The sequence below is a fragment of the Ceratotherium simum genome, chromosome 1 (assembly GCF_057802395.1).
Source record: "Ceratotherium simum simum isolate JZ-2026a chromosome 1, ASM5780239v1, whole genome shotgun sequence".
In the NCBI taxonomy this organism is placed as follows: domain Eukaryota; kingdom Metazoa; phylum Chordata; class Mammalia; order Perissodactyla; family Rhinocerotidae; genus Ceratotherium; species Ceratotherium simum.
In genome coordinates, this window is record NC_141900.1 from 22654208 (window position 1) to 22674621 (window position 20414).

Sequence of the window (20414 nt, forward strand, 5' to 3'; positions counted from 1 at the left end):
CCTGCTAACAGTGCACAAAGGTTTCAATTTCTCTACATCTTTACCAACACTTGTTTTTTTGATAGTAGCCATTGTAATGGGTATGAGGTGTTATCTCGTGGTTTTGATTTGCATTTTCCTGCTAGTTAGTGATGTTGAGCATCTTTTTATATACTTGTAGGCCATTTGTATATCTTCTTTGAAGAAGTATCTCCGCAAGGCCTTTGCCCATTTTTTTGATTGTGTTTGTTTTGTTGTTGAGTTGTAGTTCTTCATATCAAAGTGTTACTGTATATCCATCTTTAACCCAAAGAGAAGCACCAATTTATAAAAGTTTAACAATCATAATAAAACTTGTGATTCATTTTCAAAGTAAAATGCTCTCATCATATAGGACAGTTAATGTGGCTTCATAATTACAGTTTAATTAATAGTTCTTACAGTCAGCTGAAGTTCACTTATCATTTTTCCTCCAAGATTGCTATACAGATTGACATATCTTCTGCTTGTCTCAGTAAATATTAGTAAATTTTACTGGAGGAAATATTACTAAATTCTGCTGGAGGAAATATTAGTAAATTCTCTTTAATGACTTTGACCATGGTTTTGAAAGTTGTCAAAATGTCACATCTTTTATTCAAATCTTGGCTTATTTTGATTGAGGGATTCTAAAGTATCTTTTTTTTTAAAATGAAGAAACTCATTCTACATTATATTATGTTATAAAATTTTTAGTTATGTATTTCCTCTATATCATAAGTTTGTGTTTTTATTTAAAATATTGCAGAAACCTTGATAATTGTTTATAGGTAGGTCTTAGTTTTTATCACGACTGAGGTTTGGCCTTTTTGTTTGTTTGATTTTGCATGTTGTAAGAAAGAGCAGCACTGCTTATCATTATTATAAAGAGATATTTAAAGACAAAATCATACTCTTGGTAACTTGGGGTGCACCTATCTTCATAGTAGTGTGGTCTGGCCTTTCAGGACCAAGTCTAAAATAATGCCAGAATGAAATACTTTTTGCAAGGACTCTGAATGTTTGATATCAAAAATAACCTCCAATTCATTTCCCCAGAGAAATATGCTAAAACTTTAAGAACACATATTTGCTTAGTTACCCAGGTTTGGGTTTACTTCTTTTATTTTAGTCTTCCTTCCCTGAGTTAGAGTTACAGAAGTTATAAAACTTAGACTTTAATCTTAGGTGGCTTACCACCATTCCTCCCACCCCCGAATTTTCTGCTTATTTTCTTCCTCTTTTAAATATCTAGCCTTCCAAAGTAGTTGTCTAGCTTTATTACTGTGATTTGGACATCAGCTCATGTTTAAAACTGCATCCTTTTTTTTGCTAAGAAAGATTCGCCCTAGCTAACAGCTGTTGCCAGTCTGCCTCTATTGTATGTGAGCTGCCACCTTAGCATGGCCACTGATAGACGAGTGGTGTAGGTCCAAGCCTGGGAACTGAACCCAGGCTGCTGAAGCGGAGCATGCCAAACTTAACCACTAGGCCACCAGGACTGGCCCCTAAAACTGCGTCTTTTTATCTTTCCTATGCATCATACTTACCTATCGTTTCCTGAAAAAGTTATGTGCTAAGCTCACTGGCCAAAGTTTCTAATAGATCTAATTGTTTATTTGTAATTTCCTCATGTTACTCCTATGTAGATCAGAATCTGCATTCTTGTTATGTTTGGCCCTGTGGTATTAATGTCCTAATGAGAAGGTCTGCAATAAAGAACAGAGGCTGAGTAATACTCAATTTGAGGAGGGTAGATATTCGTTATTACAGGGTGGAATTGGATGTACCTTGGTCAGCCTGCTCTGAAGCTGCCAATGATTACTATTAACAATGTTCCCTAACCTCCTATTAAGAATTTTTTATAACAGCTTTGTTAATAAATTGACATTTGTAGAGATTAATTCACATATCATAAAATTCACCTCCATAAAATATACATTTCATTGGTTTTTAGTATAGTCACAAAGTTGGGCATCTATTATCACAATCTAATTTCAGAACATTTTCATCACCCTGAAAAGAAACCCCATACCCATTACCAGTCATACCTCTCTTCTCCCTTGCCCCAACATCCTGGTAACCACTAATCTACTTTCCGTCTCTATGGATTTATCTATTCTGGACATTTCATATAAATGAAATCATGTAATATGTGCTTTTTGTGTCTGACTTCTTTCACTTAGCATAGTGTTTTCAAGATTCATCTGTTGAGCATGTTTCAGTACTTCATTCCTTTTTATGGCTGAATAATATTCCATTGTATGAATATACCATATTTTGTTTATTCATTCATCATTTGATGGACATTTGAGTTTTCACTTTCTGGCTCTTAATAATGCTACTATGAACATTTGTGCTCAAGTTTTTGTGTGGACATATATTTTCACTTCTCTTAGGTATATACCTAAGAGTGCACTTGCTGGGTCATATGGTAACTCTATATTTGACCTTTTGAGGAATCACCAAACTCGGTTTCTATTGAGAATTTAAAACTTAATTCTATAAACAAAAGTTTAGCAACCTAACTTGACTTTATCTCTGCTTGATCTCTCCTCTTAGAAAAACGGTAATGATTGTGTTAAAGCAGATCCTTTATTACACTTAATTTTTTATGTCTTGAACACATAAATACCTTATACAAAGAGTGTTTTTATACATTAATAGGAAAAATTGGCACAGCAGATCCCTTAATAGTAATGCCATATGTGTTACTAGACTTGGGGAGTTGGAATGGGAAGGTGCAAAATATGGCTTGTAAACTTAGTCTGGTTTGCTAGATAATTTTCAAGCTTTTGGATGTATTAACGATTAGGACTTATGTGGCTTCTGTGTAGATTGATAATGGAAGGATCAGGGAAAACATCAATGAAAATTTATTCTGCCATTCCAGCATTTGGCCCATGATTTGTTTTGTCTAATGCAATCTAAACTAACATGCAATATGCAGTTAAAAATTGCTGTCTGAGTTTTTAAACAGGAACTGGAGCTGGTAATGAGCAGTGTGAATTCAAGTATCCTACTCACGTATGGCACCAAATCTTAGGGTACACACAAAAAGGGATTAAAATTCTCTTTAAGAACAAAAAATATGGCAATATTTGAGTATACAAATAAAGATATCTGCTAGTTTCAATAAGAATTCAGCTCATCTGAGACAGCTAATTAAAATTTTCCCTTAAATTTCTCATCTGTTACTAAATCTCAGTTTTTACATATTTAAAAGCATGCTCTATGCTAGATGTTGTGTAGGGTGCTTTACATACATGGTCTAATGAACATAAATGCATTTCTTCCGTCTCGACTCCTTGACATATGTTAATTAATTAATTTATTTATTTATAGTATTTATTTGGTTGTGCCCATCAAATTTTCCCTTTTTCCTCAGTCATTCACAGGATTTCTTAAATCTTTTTATTTTTAATTGAAAAGACAGTGTATTTAAGGGAAAGAAAATTAAGTTACCTGTGATCCTGTACTAAAACAACTGTCTTTTGCCATTGGCAGTGGGACTAGAAAGTAAGGGCCAAGTTGGGGCAGTGTTTACTGAGGTGGACCCACCAGAACTTGAAACTGATTGGATGTGAGAGGAAGCAAGTGGACAGATAAGGGGAGAAAGTCCAAAACTACTGGGAGTTTTAAGCCTGAATGGGTAAGGAGGGCAGAGTTGCCACGAAAATAAAAAGGGATGTAGAAGCATTTGAAAAGTCAGGTGGATTTCTTTGTATCCAGTTAGGTTTGAATTGCTGTTGGGGATGTTCAGGAGCAGTTTGAGTATGAAACTGGAACTGAAGAGAACAGTCAGGACTAGAAATAGAGATTTTGATATCTTCATACATGTAACAGTCAAGGCATGATACGGAGGGGATAAACTTGACCAAGGGAGAAATCTGAGGAGAGAACAGTTCCATAGAGAACACATGTATTTAGGGGCTGGGAAACAGAGGAGCTTGAAAGGGCTGATTAGTGGGGTAAGAGGAGAACCAAGAGACAGTTGTTTCATGGAATCTAAGAAAAGAGTTTTAAAAAGGAATGTTTCATCTGTGTTAAATACTTCATAGGGATTGAGGCTGCTGAGATTTTGATGCCTTTTGGAGATTATTGGTGACTTCATAAAAGTATTTTCAGTAGAAATGGTAAAGGGGAGAATGGAATTTTCAGGGAGTTCAAGAGTTAATGGTTCACCAAGAAGTGCAAGTTTCTCTTTAAAAGTTTGGTCTGTTGACCACAGCTTTGTGGCACTCTGGCCTAGCAAAAACTAATTTATTTCCATATAGTGGTAAATACGTATTGAGCTCTCTTAAACTGCAAAGGTGACTCTTCCTGTGCTATATTTGTTTTGCAAAGATAAATATGAAGTCTGCATCCATACTATTAATTTGGGGATCTTCTTTGTTTTATTTTTTTAGTTGAACGGTTGGTGTTATTGTGGCTTAATGTGTTAATGCTGGAACTCAATATTCTCAATTTTATTGTATGTTTATATTATATATTAGGAAATAATAAGATTAGTGATGGATTGCTTTGGAATACTTTGAGAGTCTGGGCTTGGCAGAGTATTCCCCAGTGCAGACTAAAGGGTAAAGGGGACTATAATGGTCGTATTTTCTTAAATCAAGACACATAACCAGATGAAGGGTGGCATAGTCAGGAGCCATAGTTTTAATACCCAGATTTTGGAATTTCTGAGCTATTTGCTGTAGGGCCAATGGGACAAAATATTTGAGGTTGGGATTGACCTGGAAGATGTAGAACCACTGGTTGCATGAGTTAAGTGGTTAGAGAGGCATTGGATAAAGGATGATGAAGAAACAGATGAAAGAGAAGGTGAGGGCTTTGTGAGTAGAAACAAATAAAAATAAACCTGGGAACGCTTTTCTTTTCCATTTGCTGTATTAAATATCTTTATTTCAACAAAATTAATATATATAATACATATGACAAAAAAATTTTATTGTTCTCTTAATTCAAGTGAGATTCTACTTTATTTCCATGAGAATATAGTTTGGAGGTAGGGAGAGAATAAACCTGGATTACACCTTCCTAACTTATTTTGATTTTGAGAAAGCACTGTATTTTTTTTTCCAACCACAGAACAGGAGCCTTTCTTAAGAAAAAGAGAGTATTTGCTTATTGTCTAGGCTGTGCAAAAAACAATTATAGGCTTGTGAAATTTTTTTATTAGCTTTTCTTTGTTATTATGCTTTGCCATATTTATTATTTTTAAATATAAGGTCTGTAGTACAAAGTTTTATTTTTAAAAAATTCTCAGAATTAAGGTCTATAGCTACATCTATTCAGGGAGAATTATAAAGCTGCTCCTTGAGGAGATTTCCTTTGCTAGTAGTTGACAGAACTAGAAATTGAACCCCAGCTTCTCTGTCTCAAAGCTGTTCCATTATAAAGTAGTAATGAAGTGTAAGGAGGGAGAGAAAATTGTTTCTTAGGTATACTGGTCAATTCTGATTTGCATCCATTTTCTCTGAACTCTACCACCTGAGAAGACCTAAACAGTGTATTTACTCGCTACAGTTCATCATGGGTTATGCTGGTATTAACAGAACAAGAAGATATGGTCTGCATCTTCAGGGAATTCATGTTCTATCAGGGATGGTATATGTGCATATATAAATAATTATTGTACACTGGGATATGTCCTAGATTAGAGGTATATATAAGGGCTGTGGGTGGAGATGAGGAAGCAATTTAAGAGGAAGTGGAAGATGGGGGTGGGTGCCAGTACATGTCTCAGGAAATGTTTCAGCAAGATGATTTCTGTACTGAGCTAGAAGAAAGCAAGGAGTTTGCTTGGCCGACTACTAGGAAAATAATTGAAGCATTGAAATCAACATGAACAAAGAATAAAATCATTTTGTTACCCAAAGACCCATAAGCTTAGCCCTTATTTACTTCAAAGTGTGTCCTTTTAGTATCAGTCCTGACTTAGCTTCAAATGAGAAGGCATAGCTATGAGTTTCTGAAAAAGAATGACAGTCTGTCACGCAGCGGTAGGTAAAGCGTAAGAAAAGATAGGAAGATGAATTTTGAAAGTCAGAGCTGCATATTTTGCAATTGACAGTGGACATTGCAGTTGTATAGTTGGAAGACCCTTTCGTTGTTTTAGTTGCCTGTAACAGCTATTATTAGTGCTATGCATATTTTCATATGAATATGTTTGTAAAGATTTAAGAACAGCCAATTAGAGATGGTATACTTTTGGTGGAAATTATAATCTGATTTTACTACTCGTTGCCGTTACTTTGTGTTTGCTGTTTTTTAAAAATTTATTTTGGCTTAATAATCATGCAACTTGTATGGTAGGGGTAACGTAGTAATATTATGATTGAGTGGCTTTTGTAACTTAGGACAATTAAATATTTCAGACATAAAACCAGATGAATTTATTCATTTAACAGTTATTATTGAGTGTCAACTATGTGCCAAACCCCCTACCTTTCAAAATGCAGATGGGTTCTCCATTAATTGCCTCAGTTATTTTTCAGAGCAATGGCAAAATCAGTACTATTTTATGAGTTAGGTGTTCTTATATTTTGCTAGAATATAACTCTTAAGCTTAAAGTAATTCCATTTTTATTTCACTACAGTTTTAAGATTTGTATATTCTTGTGCATATTTACTAAAAGTACTGTCTTATGAAACTCAGTTTGTTAAGTGTTATGACGTGGAGGAGTTCGGGGCAGTAGTATGTGGCCTAGTAACAGAGCATGAGAAGTCTTGAGCTGCAATATTTAATTTATTTACATCCCATTTTATTCCAAAAAGAATTTGAGTTAGCTTCATTGCCATTTTAGCTGTTACTTTTTGTGTCCATTTGTTTTCTTAATTGTCCTAATTTAAAATCCAGCCAACAATTAAATGTAATATTTGTCCCTGTCTAAATGCATTCTGAATCCTAAGTCTGTTCAGTGAATATGAAGAGAATTAGATATATTTTAGAGGTGGAGCTAACACAACTTGCTGATGGATTGGATGTTGGGGGTGAAGGGAGGTAAAGGAAGGAATCAAGAATGATTCCCAGCTTTTAGGCTTGAGCAACTGTTGAATGGTGCTATTTGGACATGTTTGTGATGCCCATGGGACACCCAGTGGACAGTCCAGCAGACAGGTAGCTGTTTGACTTGGAGAGATTCAACAAACGTCACACAACACAGTCTCATTAGCTTCGGTCCTTAGATAAACAGTGAAACTGTTCTACCCTTTAAAAGAATTCAAATCTTAACACACAAATGGATACCTTAAAGAGGATAGTCATATTGCCTGTGACTTTTAGAGGCCTTTGAGAATCAGTTTATTGATTTAGGATTATGGGAATAAAACTTTTGTGTATTAAGAAATAAATAGAAAAAATTTGTTTGGAACTTTGAAACAAAGGGAATATTAAACTGTTTTTGTTTGCATCAAAAATTCTAATGTATTAGAGACATCTCTCTGACTTGTCTCAGAAAGCTCAATAAATAATTCTTGAATTCACCCATTTTTAATGTGATTTGCATTGTATTAGATATTGGTCTATCAAGTCCAATAAGATAGTCCAGTTTCTGCCTTCAATTTTATAGTCTAGTGGCTGAGACAGACAAGTATTGAAATACTTTTCACAAGTGGTAATAGAGCAATGTATTATTAACTACTTAGTGCTGGGGGCTGAGCAACGGTTAAGAAGAGAAGGTTCAAGAAAGTCTTCACAAAGGAAATAACACTTTAGCCAGAGTCGTCCTATTAAGTTCCCAGCAAGACTAAATTGTGAAACTGTGATATCAAGGGGTGGAAAGTTGCTTGTGGTGGTGATGGTAGATAATTCTATACAGCTGAAGCATCAAACTCTTAAGTAAGCGAGTGTTATAAAAAGAAGCTAGGAAATTGGACAGGCAGCATTCAAAATATGTTATAATTAAACTAAGAAATTGGTAGTTTATCTTGGAGGTGATAGACCCATTGGAGGATTTTTAAGTGTGGGACTAAAAATGATCAGACTTGCCTTTTAGAACAGTAACTCTGAGATAAGAATGGAGTTAAGGAGTTTATGTGACTTTTTCAAGACTTTTAAGGGTAGACTTAATTGAAAATGTCTTTCTTAAAGGTTTTTTTTGGTTTGATTGGTTTAAAAAAAAAAAAAAGCCCACACATGCTAAAGAAAGCGTGTGGTATCTATAAGCTTATGTAAATATACCATTTAGCTATATTTTTGGCCAGTTAAGACAGTAAATGATACAAAGTACTTTCTTGCTTTGGAATTATATTAAATTATTATGTGTAACTTAATAAATGAATTATTTTATTAGTGTTTAGTTCAGTGCTATTCTTTTTTTTTTTTTTTTTTTTGTGAGGGAGATCAGCCCTGAGCTAACATCCGTGCTAATCCTCCTCTTTTTTTTTTTTGCTGAGGAAGGCCGGCTCTGAGCTAACATCTATTGCCAATCCTCCTCCTTTTTTTCCCCAAAGCCCCCCAGTAGATAGTTGTACGTCATAGCTGCACATCCTTCTAGTTGCTGTATGTGGGACACGGCCTCAGCACGGCCGGAGAAGCAGTGCATCGCTGCGCACCCGGGATCCGAACCCGAGCAGCCAGTAGTGGAGCGCGCGCACTTAACCGCTAAGCCACCGGGCTGGCACCAGTTCAGTGCTATTCTTACAGTCTGTTACGTAGCACTATGCTTATGAAATAAGGTTTCTTAGTGTATTATGGCATGTTTCTCAATTAATTGCCTAGTAAAAGCTTTACTCTAGTGTCTCTAGACGTTGGAAATGATGGTCAGGAAGTTAAAATGAAAATGTATGTGTGGATACTTTCCATTTCATATAGTTAAATGAACTTTGGTGCTACCTCTGCTTCAGGCACTATTTGGACATTAATTTTGATGTGGTATTATAAAAACAAAAGCTTATTTTGTTTAGGCCAACATTCAGATCTTATTCTAAGATTAATTGAACATATAAGCATTTAATATGCTCCAGGGGTACAGGGCATTACAAATATTAATCTGACAGTAATGTTGTACTCACCGAGTTTAGAGTTGAGTAGGGGAAGTGTAAGATGTATTCTCTTTGTATATTTAACATAAAAAGAAGGAAATAGTGTATTAAGAGTACGTATAAAGTTTAAAAAGAACTTAGAAGGGAAAGATTATTTTTGTGTAAGGAGGATAAGAAACTCCAGAGGAGCTAGGACTTAAAAGCTGGGTAAGAGTGGGAGGTATGAAAGTGGAGTGACCACTCAGAAGCAAAGAAAAAGCATATACAAAGACACAGAAAGATGATTATCAGGAATTTTTAAAAGTGGAATCTTGAAAGCACCTTTTTATAGGTTTTTGTTTGTTTGTTTTTACCAATTACACACTGCTGGTGTCAAGTGCCACCAGGTCCCTATAGTGTTGTATTATTCTGATGTTTTAAGAGAGAGAAAAGAAATTTGGTTTTCCTATATGCCATACCTTCCAGTTTATCTAGAATCTAATCTCAGAACCCTTTAATTCTTTTATTTAAGCTCTTTTTGTTTGTAGCTGGTACATTTTTTTGCTCTTACTTGCTTTTGAACCATGATCTCCCCTGTTCCTTTTTTTGCTACTTGATAATTACATTTTTCCTTCTTTATCCCTAATCTGTCCTCCACCTCCCAAGAAAAATCCATAATCAATTTTTCAAAATTATTTGATGCTGCCAACCTGTACATAAAATACAGAGGGACCTAAGAATTATTGAAGACCAACCTCCATTCTTCCATGGAACTGATGACAATAACTTCTTCCTCTTGAATCTTATACCTTGTAAGCATGGTTCTTAAAGCATGGCCCCGAGACAGCAGCAGCAGCATCACCTAGGAACTTATTAAAAATACAAATTCTCAGGCTGCACCCCAGATCTACAGAATCAAAAGCTCTGAGGGTAGGGCCCTGCAATCTGTGTTTTAGCAAGCCCTCCAGGTGATTCTGAAGCATGTTCAAATTTGACAATATGAAGCATGCTTTATAATACTCAACACCCCCCGGGCAAACAAATTGGCCCAGAATATGTGACTCCTTTTGATGTCTGATCTAGGAAAGATTTTAAAGAAATCTGTTTTAAAGAAAGAAATCTGTAGTAGCAAATAACATTTAAAGAGTTGCAGTAATTGACACAATAATAACAGTTAACATTTATTGAGCTCATTTTTTTGTGCCAGGCTGTTTGCTGAGTGAAGATATTATTCTCATATTACAGAAGGTGACACACAGGTTAAATAGTGTCATACAGCTAGAAAGTGGCGGGTCCAGAATTTTAATTCAAGCAGCAAACTCTAGAGCTGACCTTTTTTTTAATTAGGGAATAAGTCCCTACTTGAGGATATCTTTTTAATACAGTTGGGTAGAATTTTTTTGTTGTCGATTTTTTTTTTTTTAATGTACAAAACAAAGTTTTTAGGTTTAATGGACCACTTTTGTTTTATTTATATTACATCAGAAATTAGTAGCTCTGATAGGTCTGAAAATTTCTACGTACACTACTTAGGTAGACTTATTGTAATAGAACATTCTTCATTGGAAGCTCGACTATAGAAAGCATCTTATGCTGTGCTATGCTTTAAACTGGGTTTATAAAAATTCAAACTCAAATTAGATATTTATTTGTACACAAAAGTGTTCTCAAGGTTCCTTATATGAGAAATGAAAAGTCATTTCACCTCAAAACTTTGTTTTGCACATTTCTCAACATAATTTATCATGTAAAAGAAGAAATGCTTGGAGTGATTGCAGCAGGTATTCCAGAATTGCATTCACATTTTATATTTAAATTCATCCCTTCTTCCCTTTTCTTTGTAGTTATATATATATATATTTAATGATGGTTAAGTTACATTCCTTTTACCCCTGCGTTTCTACAGCTATTTAGATTGATACCCTTCTGTAAGTTACATTTACATAGAATATTTTGTACTGCAGTGATACTATAAATATCTGAAAATGAAAATCTTTGAGCAGAGAAAATACAAAAATTATGATTAAATATGCAAGATGTATATGTAAGTAACTGGATCTTTGTTATTGTGGAGTAATGAAATCATGAACAACCTTTTCTACTTTCCCTTTACTTTTTTTTAATATTTAATTTTTTGAATAGGCAATACATTCCTATAATCCAAAAGGTAGGAAAGGACGTATAGTAATGTTTCCTTCCTATCCATTTCCTACAGCTACTTGGTTCTCTTCTCCACAGATAACAACCTTTGTTAATAGTTTCTCTTCCAGAGATATTTTATGCACATGTACAAGCAAATACAAATATATTTTTATTCCTCTTAATGTCAATAGTGGTGTATTTTATACACTATTTTGTCCCCTGCTTTTTACACTTAATATGTATTTTCGAGTGATTTCCATATCACTATATATAAAGAGCTTCCTCATTTGTTTTCAGCTATATTATATTAGATTGTATGAATGAAACAAATCTTTTTAGCCAGTCCTCTATTAATAGACTTTTTGGATTGTTTGCAGTCTTTTGCTGTTATAAACAATGCTGCAAAAAATAACTTTGCACATACATTGTTTCACGGGTGTGTGGTTTATCTAGAGGACAAATTTGTAGTACAATTCCTGGGTTAAGGGGTTATGAGTATTTGTAATTGCCAGATTACCCTTCTTAGAGATTGTGCTGATGTTCTTTTCTACCAGCATTGTACCGAAGTTCTGGTTTTCCCACACCCTCACCAATAGCCCATTTACTTTTAAATACATTTTTTCCCCAATACACTTATGTACTTGGAGAACTTTATTACCACAGGAAATAACATCATAAATGTGGGGAATTTTACTTGGGCATTTTGCCAATGCAAAACAAGATTCTAGTAAATCTTTTCATTATAAAGAAAAAAATGCATATTCCTGTTTTAGGTCTCTAAGATTGTGATGATAAAGTTTAGTAGTTTTTAAAGAAAAAACAAAAGACTCCCTATATGTAAGTGCCTGTTTGTAAGATTATTTCAAGTGCTGTGTGTTCAAGTATAACAAGAATAAGAATCTTGAATTAGAGTTCTATCGGTGATTTTTACAAATATAGACATAATATTTTTAGTTACTTAAATATTAGCATTGCAAGTAGCAAAAATAAAATGGTGAAAAAGTTAAATATTACCAGGTTTCCCTTTCATTTCATTTGTATTTAATTTTTTGAATAGTAAAACCAGAATGCCTTCAATATGTCTTTAAGCCTGGAAGAAAGTAGGCTCCTTTGAAATTAAATTTCAGCAATGTAGTTGAGTAGTGCATTTAAACAATTCACAATGCTGACTTTCAGTGCTTCTGAAAGCAGGAAGTGTATTACTGACACGCAGAAATATTCCAGCCCGAAGAACATCCCTACTGCCATATGTGGTAAGAATTTGTCACTAACTCACAAACCACTTCTGTAATGCAGTGAATAAGCAGAATTGGTCTTTGTTGGACATTTCCAATTCAATATGAAAGAACTTTGTTTTGCAATGTCTTATAAGTAATTATTAGCTTATGCCTTGGAAGGAGCCTGGCACATCATGGGTGCTCAAGCTTTATTGAGAGAAGAAATAAAGAAATTTATACATAATCTTTTAGGCATGATTTTAAAACAGCTTTTGGGACCCTTAATTAAAATACAAAAATTACTTGAGTAAATTAAGGACTCAGTTAAATATTTTGACTCAGTTTATTAATGGTTTCTTTAAATAAAATTACTTTTATTCTAATGTCCCTTTTCTTTCACTGCTGGAATGTTAATCTTATGTTTGCACTTATACTAAAAAATAAATTATCCTTGGGTTAATTATTAAGGGGTAGAGAAATACTGTGAGCTTAGAAAAACAAGAAAATGAGTTGTAAGGAACTGGGTTTAGCAAAATTCAGTGAAGAGCTATTTTTAAATCATTAAAATTTTGAAAATATTAATGTTTTTCTAAACTTGAATTTTCTTTTTTTGTGTTTTAAGCGATTAAGAAGATTGTCTACCAAATATAGAACAGAAAAGATTTATCCCACAGCTACTGGAGAAAAAGAAGAAAATGTAAAAAAGAACAGATATAAGGACATACTGCCATGTAAGTTTGAAATGCCCTTAATTGAACCAATGGAAATGCTAGTTAGCAGTTTTGTAGCCTAAACTAGCTTTATTCTTCCCAATGTGTTTGATTGTTAAGGAGGTAGCAATTAACCTCCCTTTCAAGGTACCCTACAAGATAATAATTTGTAATTGTGCTTCTTGTTTTTCCTTCTGATAGTAGTTTTGTGTTGCTGTTTTTATTGTTGTTTAATTTTTTTTCTTTAAGCATCACAATTATTCTGATACTAATTTACCTTTAAATACTGAAAAATCCAAGTAAGAATATCTTTTGTGGACTTCCTGTTCAAAGAAGTTACTTTGTTAAAATAAAATTTGTTAAAATTATATAAATAGATAATTCAGTAAATATAATTGAATAAATTTTGTAAAATGCTAACAATATTCAACTCTTATCTATTGTCTACTCGCAATAAGAACTTTGATTAATTATGCATGGAAAATGAACCATACATATTTAAACCAAGTTTAAATATGTATCTCTGAGAGTATGCCTTAGACTGATAGCATTAAATTCTAGTAATAATAATATAGTTATATTCTTAAATTGCATAGTTTTCTGGCAAAATACCTTTAACTCTAAAAACATGCATACTTAAGTGTGTCCCCATTTTATAAAATAAAAGCTTTCCAACATACCTGCTGTCTTAAAGCTGCCAGTAGTCTTTCTCTTTCCCTTCAAGTATCTTAAAATATCTACGTTCCATGACACCATTCCTTCAACTCTCATTCTTCCTTTTTTTTCCAGCTTTATTGAGGTATAATTGGCAAGTTTTCATTCATTCTTAAAGCCTGTTCTCTCTAAAATATCCTTGATAATGTTCCCAATGACTTTTTAATGGCCAGATTTGGTAGTGTTTCTTCAGTGTTTATTCCTTTCTGTTAACTATTTCAATGCCTTTAACCAGACCTATTTCTGAAATTTTCTTCTTCTGTGATATCCTTCTTTCATATTGCTGCCTCCCTCTCTTGTCTCCTTCCCTCTGTTTCTCATTGTCTTCTTTGCCTAAATTTAATCCTTCATCTTTCTGTGGTGTTCACATTTATTCTCAGCTATGGGATCTGTGGGTGGCCAGTATTAGCAGAATTACTAAATGGCAGGATAGCATAATGATGAAGAGTTCTAACTCTGGAAGTTGAAATCCTGGTTCTTCCACTTGGTATGTATATGCCTTTGGACTCATCCTCTCTGTGCCTTGATTTCCTCATCTGTAAAATAGAGATTAAAATAATAACACTTTTTAGGATTACTTTGAGCATCAGATAGGTTAATACATGTAAAATGCTTACAAATGTACCTAGCACATTTTGGAAACTACACTCTACTTTCCATACCAGTCCACCACAGAACAGTGAATGGTATGGGTTTCTGGACAGTTTTTATTAAGCAAGATAATCTTGAAGTACTCTTACTGTGCCCTGGAATTAATGCACCTACTCTTAAAAGAGACAGTTTCTCCACCTTCTTTTTCTGTCATCTGGGGAAATGAATCTTAAACAGCTCCAGGTTTCTGTTTTCGTATGTTGTATTGCCTTCATTCATTTTACAAAAAGCTTTGATCATACACAGTGTGCTGAGGATACAGCAGAAAACAAACTGCAAAAATCTCTGCCCTTGAGAAGCTTCTTCTAGTCAAGGTGATGGACAATAAATACAAATAACATATATGATCTGTCATAGGGTGATGAGTGCTATTGAAATTAATATAGTAGGAATGAGGCACACAGGGAAAGCTGAGCATAGAAGGGGGGTACTTTACAATTTTAAATAGAGATAGAGGGAGAAGGTCAGTGGTGTGCTGTTAAACTGGCCCTCTGAAAAATAAAAGGCCTGATTTGTATTGGTTGCCAATTTCTCTAGTAAGTGGATTATTTGCCGTAATCATCACAACAAAACTGTGAGATAGGCTTGTTTATGCCTTGTTTTTTTTTTCATTTTCTTAGTGATGTGTTTTAAAATCTACAAGCTTTTAATTTTGATAAAGTCCAGTTTATCAGTTTTCTGGATCATGCTTTTGATGTTCTAAGAACTCTTTGCCTAATCCAAGGTCACAAAGATTTTCCACCATGTTTTCTCATTTTTTTCTGGAAGTGTTGTAGTTTTAGCTCTTAGCATAGTTTTAGCTCCTACATTTAAGTCTATAATCCATTTTGAGTTAATGTTTTAATATGGTGTGAGGTAAGGGTCTGAAATGATCTTTGGGTGTGTGGGACTGTTCCAGCACCATTTGTTGAAAAGGCTATCCTTTCTCCATTGAATTGCCTTGGTATCTTTGTTGGAAATCAGTTCACCATAAGTGTAAGGGTTTATTTCCATACTCTTAATTCTATTCCGTTAACTTATTCTTAAATTAGTATCACACTGTCTTGATTACTGTAACTTTATAGTAAGTTTTAAAAGCAAGAAGTGTAAGTCCTCCAACTGTGTTCTTATTTTTTTTAATTGGTATGGTTCTTTTGGGTCCCTTGCATTTCCATATAAATTGTAGAATCAGTTTGTCAATTTCTGCAAAACGTCTACTGGGGTTTTTATAAGGATTGCGTTGAATCTGTAGATCAATTTGGGGCGAATTGCCATCTTAAACCATATTAACTTTTCTCATCTATGAACATGGAATGTCTCTCTCCCTTTATTTAGACCTTCTTTACTTTCTCTCAGCAATGTTTTATGGTTTTCAGCGTACAAGTCTTGTATTACTTTTTTTAAAAAATTCTCTATGCTAAAGAAAAATGTTTGTAAATCGTTTACTGTACGTTGTTACATGGTTGGCACACAAAAAAAATAAAATTAGAATTTGGGTTTTCAAAAAACAATTCTTTATGCTACTGTGAATGGAATTATTTTCAAATTCTTTATTACTAGTATATAGAAATACAATTCATATTTGTATATTGATTTTTTTAACTTATTTATTAGTTTAGTATTTTTTTTGTGGATCCTTTAGGATTTTTTTACATACAGAATATGTCATCTGCAAATAGTGACAGTTTTACTACTTCCTTTCCATTCCAAATGTCTCTTTTGCCTTATTGCTTTGGCTAGAACCTCTAGTATACTGTTGGCTTGAAGTGGCAAGAGTAGACATCCTTGCTTTCAATCCATTAAAAGTAGTTTCATCAGGGGCCCGCCTGGTGGCATAATGGTTAAGTGCGTGTGCTCTGCTTCCTCGGCCCAGGGTTCACAGGTTGGGTTCACAGGTTCGGATCCCGGGTGCGCTCCGACGCACCGTTTGTCAAGCCATGCTGTGGCGACGTCCCATATAAAGTAGAGGACAATGGGCACGGATGTTAGCCCAGGGCCAGTCTTCCTCAGCAAAAAGAGGAGGATTGGCATCGGATGTTAGCTCAGGGCTAATCTTCCTCACAAAAAAAAAAAGAAAAAAAAGTAGTTTCATCACTGTTCAAATATCAGTTAGGTTTTTCTGGAGCTATCTTGGAGATTTGGTTTATTTTATACTAGAACACTGAGGCCGGTCTGAGAATTAAAAAACTTCTAGGTACTCTTGTGTCAAGGATGACCTGTGCTTCATTGAGAGGGCTAAAACTGAGCTGGCTAGCCTTTAGAAGTGATGGATCAGGGTACTTGGCCTAGTTCTAATGTTAATTTTGGAGATCCTTTCATTTCTCAGACCTAGGATTTAGTCAGTAGGAGGTTTCTGTTTCCTTGGAGGTGACAGTATTTATATTTTGTTTTTGTTGCCATAGGTTGTTGATGTTTGTTTAGGGGGAAAGAATTGCTGCTTTTTAAAGACCCTCTTGTGTAGCGAATATTGGTTTCATCTGTTTGGAGTTGGACTCTTGAGGGATTGTAGAGGCAGTCAGCAAAACCATGGAGAGGAATGATTGTTTCATGTCTTTGATATTTTTAAATTCTTTCTACTCATATTTATGCTTAATAGGAGCACTAATGAAGAATATTAAAATACACATGATGATGTGTTACATAAGCAGCATAATATTGATTTTTAAATTCTTAATAGACAACTGTGATTGTATAGTATAAAGCAGTGACTACAAAATTTGCCTGTGCTTTAGAGTTTAAAAAAGCCATTTCTGTGCCCCATCTTGAACACACTGAATCAAACTTACTGCAGAATATGGGACTTAGAAATCGTGTATTTTAATTAGCTTTCACCAGCCCCTAGCTGTTGTATTAGAGATAGATGAAATAAGATTGGCAGAAATGTTGATAATTATTGAAACTGGGTAATGGATATATAGGGACTCATTATACTCTTATATTTTTGTGTATGCTATAAAATTTTCCATCATAGAAAATTAAAAAATAAATTCCCAGCTTGCATGTAGTAGCCTGACACCAGTCGTGACTATCATTTGTTCTCATTTGGAGTCACATTCCCTGGAAACACTTACTGAGGATCCAGTGGTAAACCAACAACTGTACAAAGTCTCTGCCTTTGAGATACTTTGAACAGAGGCTAATATGCCACATGAATAAGGGTAGTTAATTGAGACCCCTTATCACTGGCAAACGTGGTGAGAGGAAGCTTCGCACAGTTACTTAACCATCATTATCCTAACTGCTGAATGTTCTATTCTCATTAACCAGAAGGATAGCGTTTTTTGTATGTTTATTTCCTTATCCCAAATGGTTTAGAAGAAGATGTGTAGAATGGAGTGAAATAAGAAATAGAGCATTGATAAACATGTCAACATTATCTTTCCTGGAAACATGGTAAAGAGAGAAATAATTTTGGTAGATAGCTGCTACTCTTTAATGGTTCCATGAAAATTATTATAAGCAACGTTTTTTTTATTGAGGTGGTAATAGTTTATAACATTGTGAAATTTCAGGGCTGGCGCCGTCGCTTAGCGGTTAAGTGCACGCGCTCCACTACTGGCAGCCCGGGTTTGGATCCTGGGCGCGCACCGATGCACTGCTTGTCCAGCTGTGCTGAGGCAGCGTCCCACATACAGCAACTAGAAGGATGTGCAACTATGACATACAACTATCTACTGGGGCTTTGGGGAGAAAAAGGGGAAAAAAGGAGGAGGATTGGCAATAGATGTTAGCTCAGGGCCGGTCTTCATCAGCAAAAAGAGGAGGATTGGCATGGATGTTAGCTCAGGGCTGATCTTCCTCACAAAAAAAAAAAACATTGTGAGATTTCAGTTGTACATTATTTTTTTATTTATTTATTTTTTTAATAATTTTATTTATTTTTCCCCCAAAGCCCCAGTAGATAGTTGTATGTCATAGCTGCACATCCTTCTAGTTGCTGTATGTGGGACGCGGCCTCAGCATGGCCGGAGAAGCAGTGCATCGGTGCACGTCCTGGATCCAAACCCGGGCCACCAGCAGCAGAGCGAGAGCGAGCACTTAACCGCTAAGCCACGGGGCCGGCCCAGTTGTACATTATTATTTGTCAGTCACCATATAAATGTGCCCCTTCACCCCTTGTACCCACCCCCCAACCCCTTTCCCCTCTGATAACCACTAAACTGTTTTCTCTTTGTCCGTGTGTTAGTTTATCTTCCACATATGAGTGAGATCATGCTGTGTTTGTCTTTCTCTGTCTGGCTTATTTCACTTAACATAATACCCTCAAGGTCCATCCATGTTGTTGCAAATGGGATGATTTTGTCCTTTTTTTATGGTTGAGTAATATTCCATTGTATCTGTATACCACATCTTTTTTATCCAATCATCAGTCGATGGGCACTTGGGTTACTTCCACTTTTTGGCTATAGTGAATAATGCTGCAATGAACATAGTTGTGGGTAAGCCTCTTTGGATTGTTAATTTCCCGTTCTTTGGATAAACACCCAGTAGTGGGATAGTTGGGTCATATGGTATTTCTATGTTTAATTTTTTGAGAAATCTCTGTACTGTTTTCCGTAGTGGCTGCAACAGTTTGCATTCCCACCAGCAGTGTATGAGGGTTCCCTTTTCTCCACATGCTCTCCCACATTTGTTCTTTTTTGTCTTGGTGATTATAGCCATTCTAATGGATGTAAAGTTTAAGTGTGATTTGGATTTGCATTTCCCTGATGATTAGTGATGTTGAACATCTTTTCATGTGCCTATTGGCCGCCTGTGTATCTTCTTTGGAAAAATGTTTGTTCATATCCTCTGCCCGTTTTTTGATTGGGTTGTTTGTTTGTTTGTTGCTCAGTTGTGTGAGTTCTTTATATATTTTGGAGATTAACCCCTTGTCAGATATATGATTTGCAAATATTTTCTCCCAGTTGGTGTGTTGTCTTTTTGTTTTGTTCCTCGTTTCCTTTGCCTTGCAGAAGCTCTTTAGTCTGATGAAGTCACGCTAGTTTATTTTTTCTTTTGTTTTCCTTCGCTGATTAGACATGGTATTCGAAAAGATCCTTCTAAGGCTGATGTCAAAGAGTGTACTGCCTATATTTTCTTCTAGGAGCTTTATGGTTTCAGGTCTTACCTTCATGTTATTGATCCATTTTGAGTTAATTTTTGTGTATGGTGAAAGATAATGGTCTACTTTCATTCTTTTGCATGTGGCTCTCTCCAGTTTTCCCAGCACCATTTATTGAAGAGACTTTCCTTTCTCCATTGTATGTTCTTAGCTCCTTTGTCGAAGATTAGCTGTCTGTAGATGTATGGTTTTGTTTCTGGGCTTTCAATTCTGTTCCATTGATCTGTGTGTGTGTTTTTGTACCAGTACCATGCTGTTTTGATTATTATAGTAGTACATTTTGAAGTCGATTTGTGATGCCTCCAGCTTTGTTCTTTTTTCTCAGGACTGCTTTAGCTATTCGGGGTCTTTTGTTGCCCCATATGAATTTTAGGATTCTTTGTTCTATTTCCGTGAAGAATATTATTGGGATTCTGATTGGGATTGCATTGAATCTGTAGATTGCTCTAGGTAGTATGGATGTTTTAACTATGTTTGTTCTTCAAATCCATGTGCACGGAATATCTTTCCCTTTCTTTATGTCATCATCGGTTTCTTTCAATAATGTCCTATAGTTTTCATTGTATACGTCTTTCACTTCCTTGGTTAATTTATTCCTATGTATTTTATTCTTTTTGTTGTGATTGTAAATGGGATTATATTCTGATTTCTAATGGTTTTCTGATGGATTCTTAAGGGTTTTCTATCTGTAAAATCATGTCGTCTGCAAACAGCTGGAGTTTCACTTCTTCATTGCCTATTGAGACTCCTTTTATTTCTTTTTCTTGCCTAATTGCTCCAGCCAAAACCTCCACTACTATGTTGAATAAGAGTGGCGAGAGTGGGCACCCTAGTCTTGTTCCTGTTCTCAGAGGGATGGCTTTCAATTTTTCCCCATTGAGTATGATGTTCGCTGTGGGTTTGTCATATATGGCCTTTGTTATGTTGAGG

At 35.0% G+C, this 20414-nt stretch overlaps 1 protein-coding gene across 2 annotated transcripts in view; it reads left to right on the top strand.

Annotated features, from left to right (window-relative positions):
• Nucleotides 1-20414, top strand: part of PTPN12 (protein tyrosine phosphatase non-receptor type 12) — a 93112-nt gene that overhangs the window by 23715 nt on the left and 48983 nt on the right. The window contains exons 2-3 of one of the 2 annotated variants that reach the window (XM_087443126.1): nucleotides 12301-12362; nucleotides 12949-13057. Coding sequence is in view for 1 of the 2 variants with exons in the window: in XM_004439322.3 (XP_004439379.2) it covers nucleotides 12949-13057 (109 nt within the window). In the remaining variant the exon portion in view is untranslated. The remainder of the gene's footprint in view (nucleotides 1-12300; nucleotides 12363-12948; nucleotides 13058-20414) is intronic. The other variant, XM_004439322.3, reaches the window with a different exon arrangement.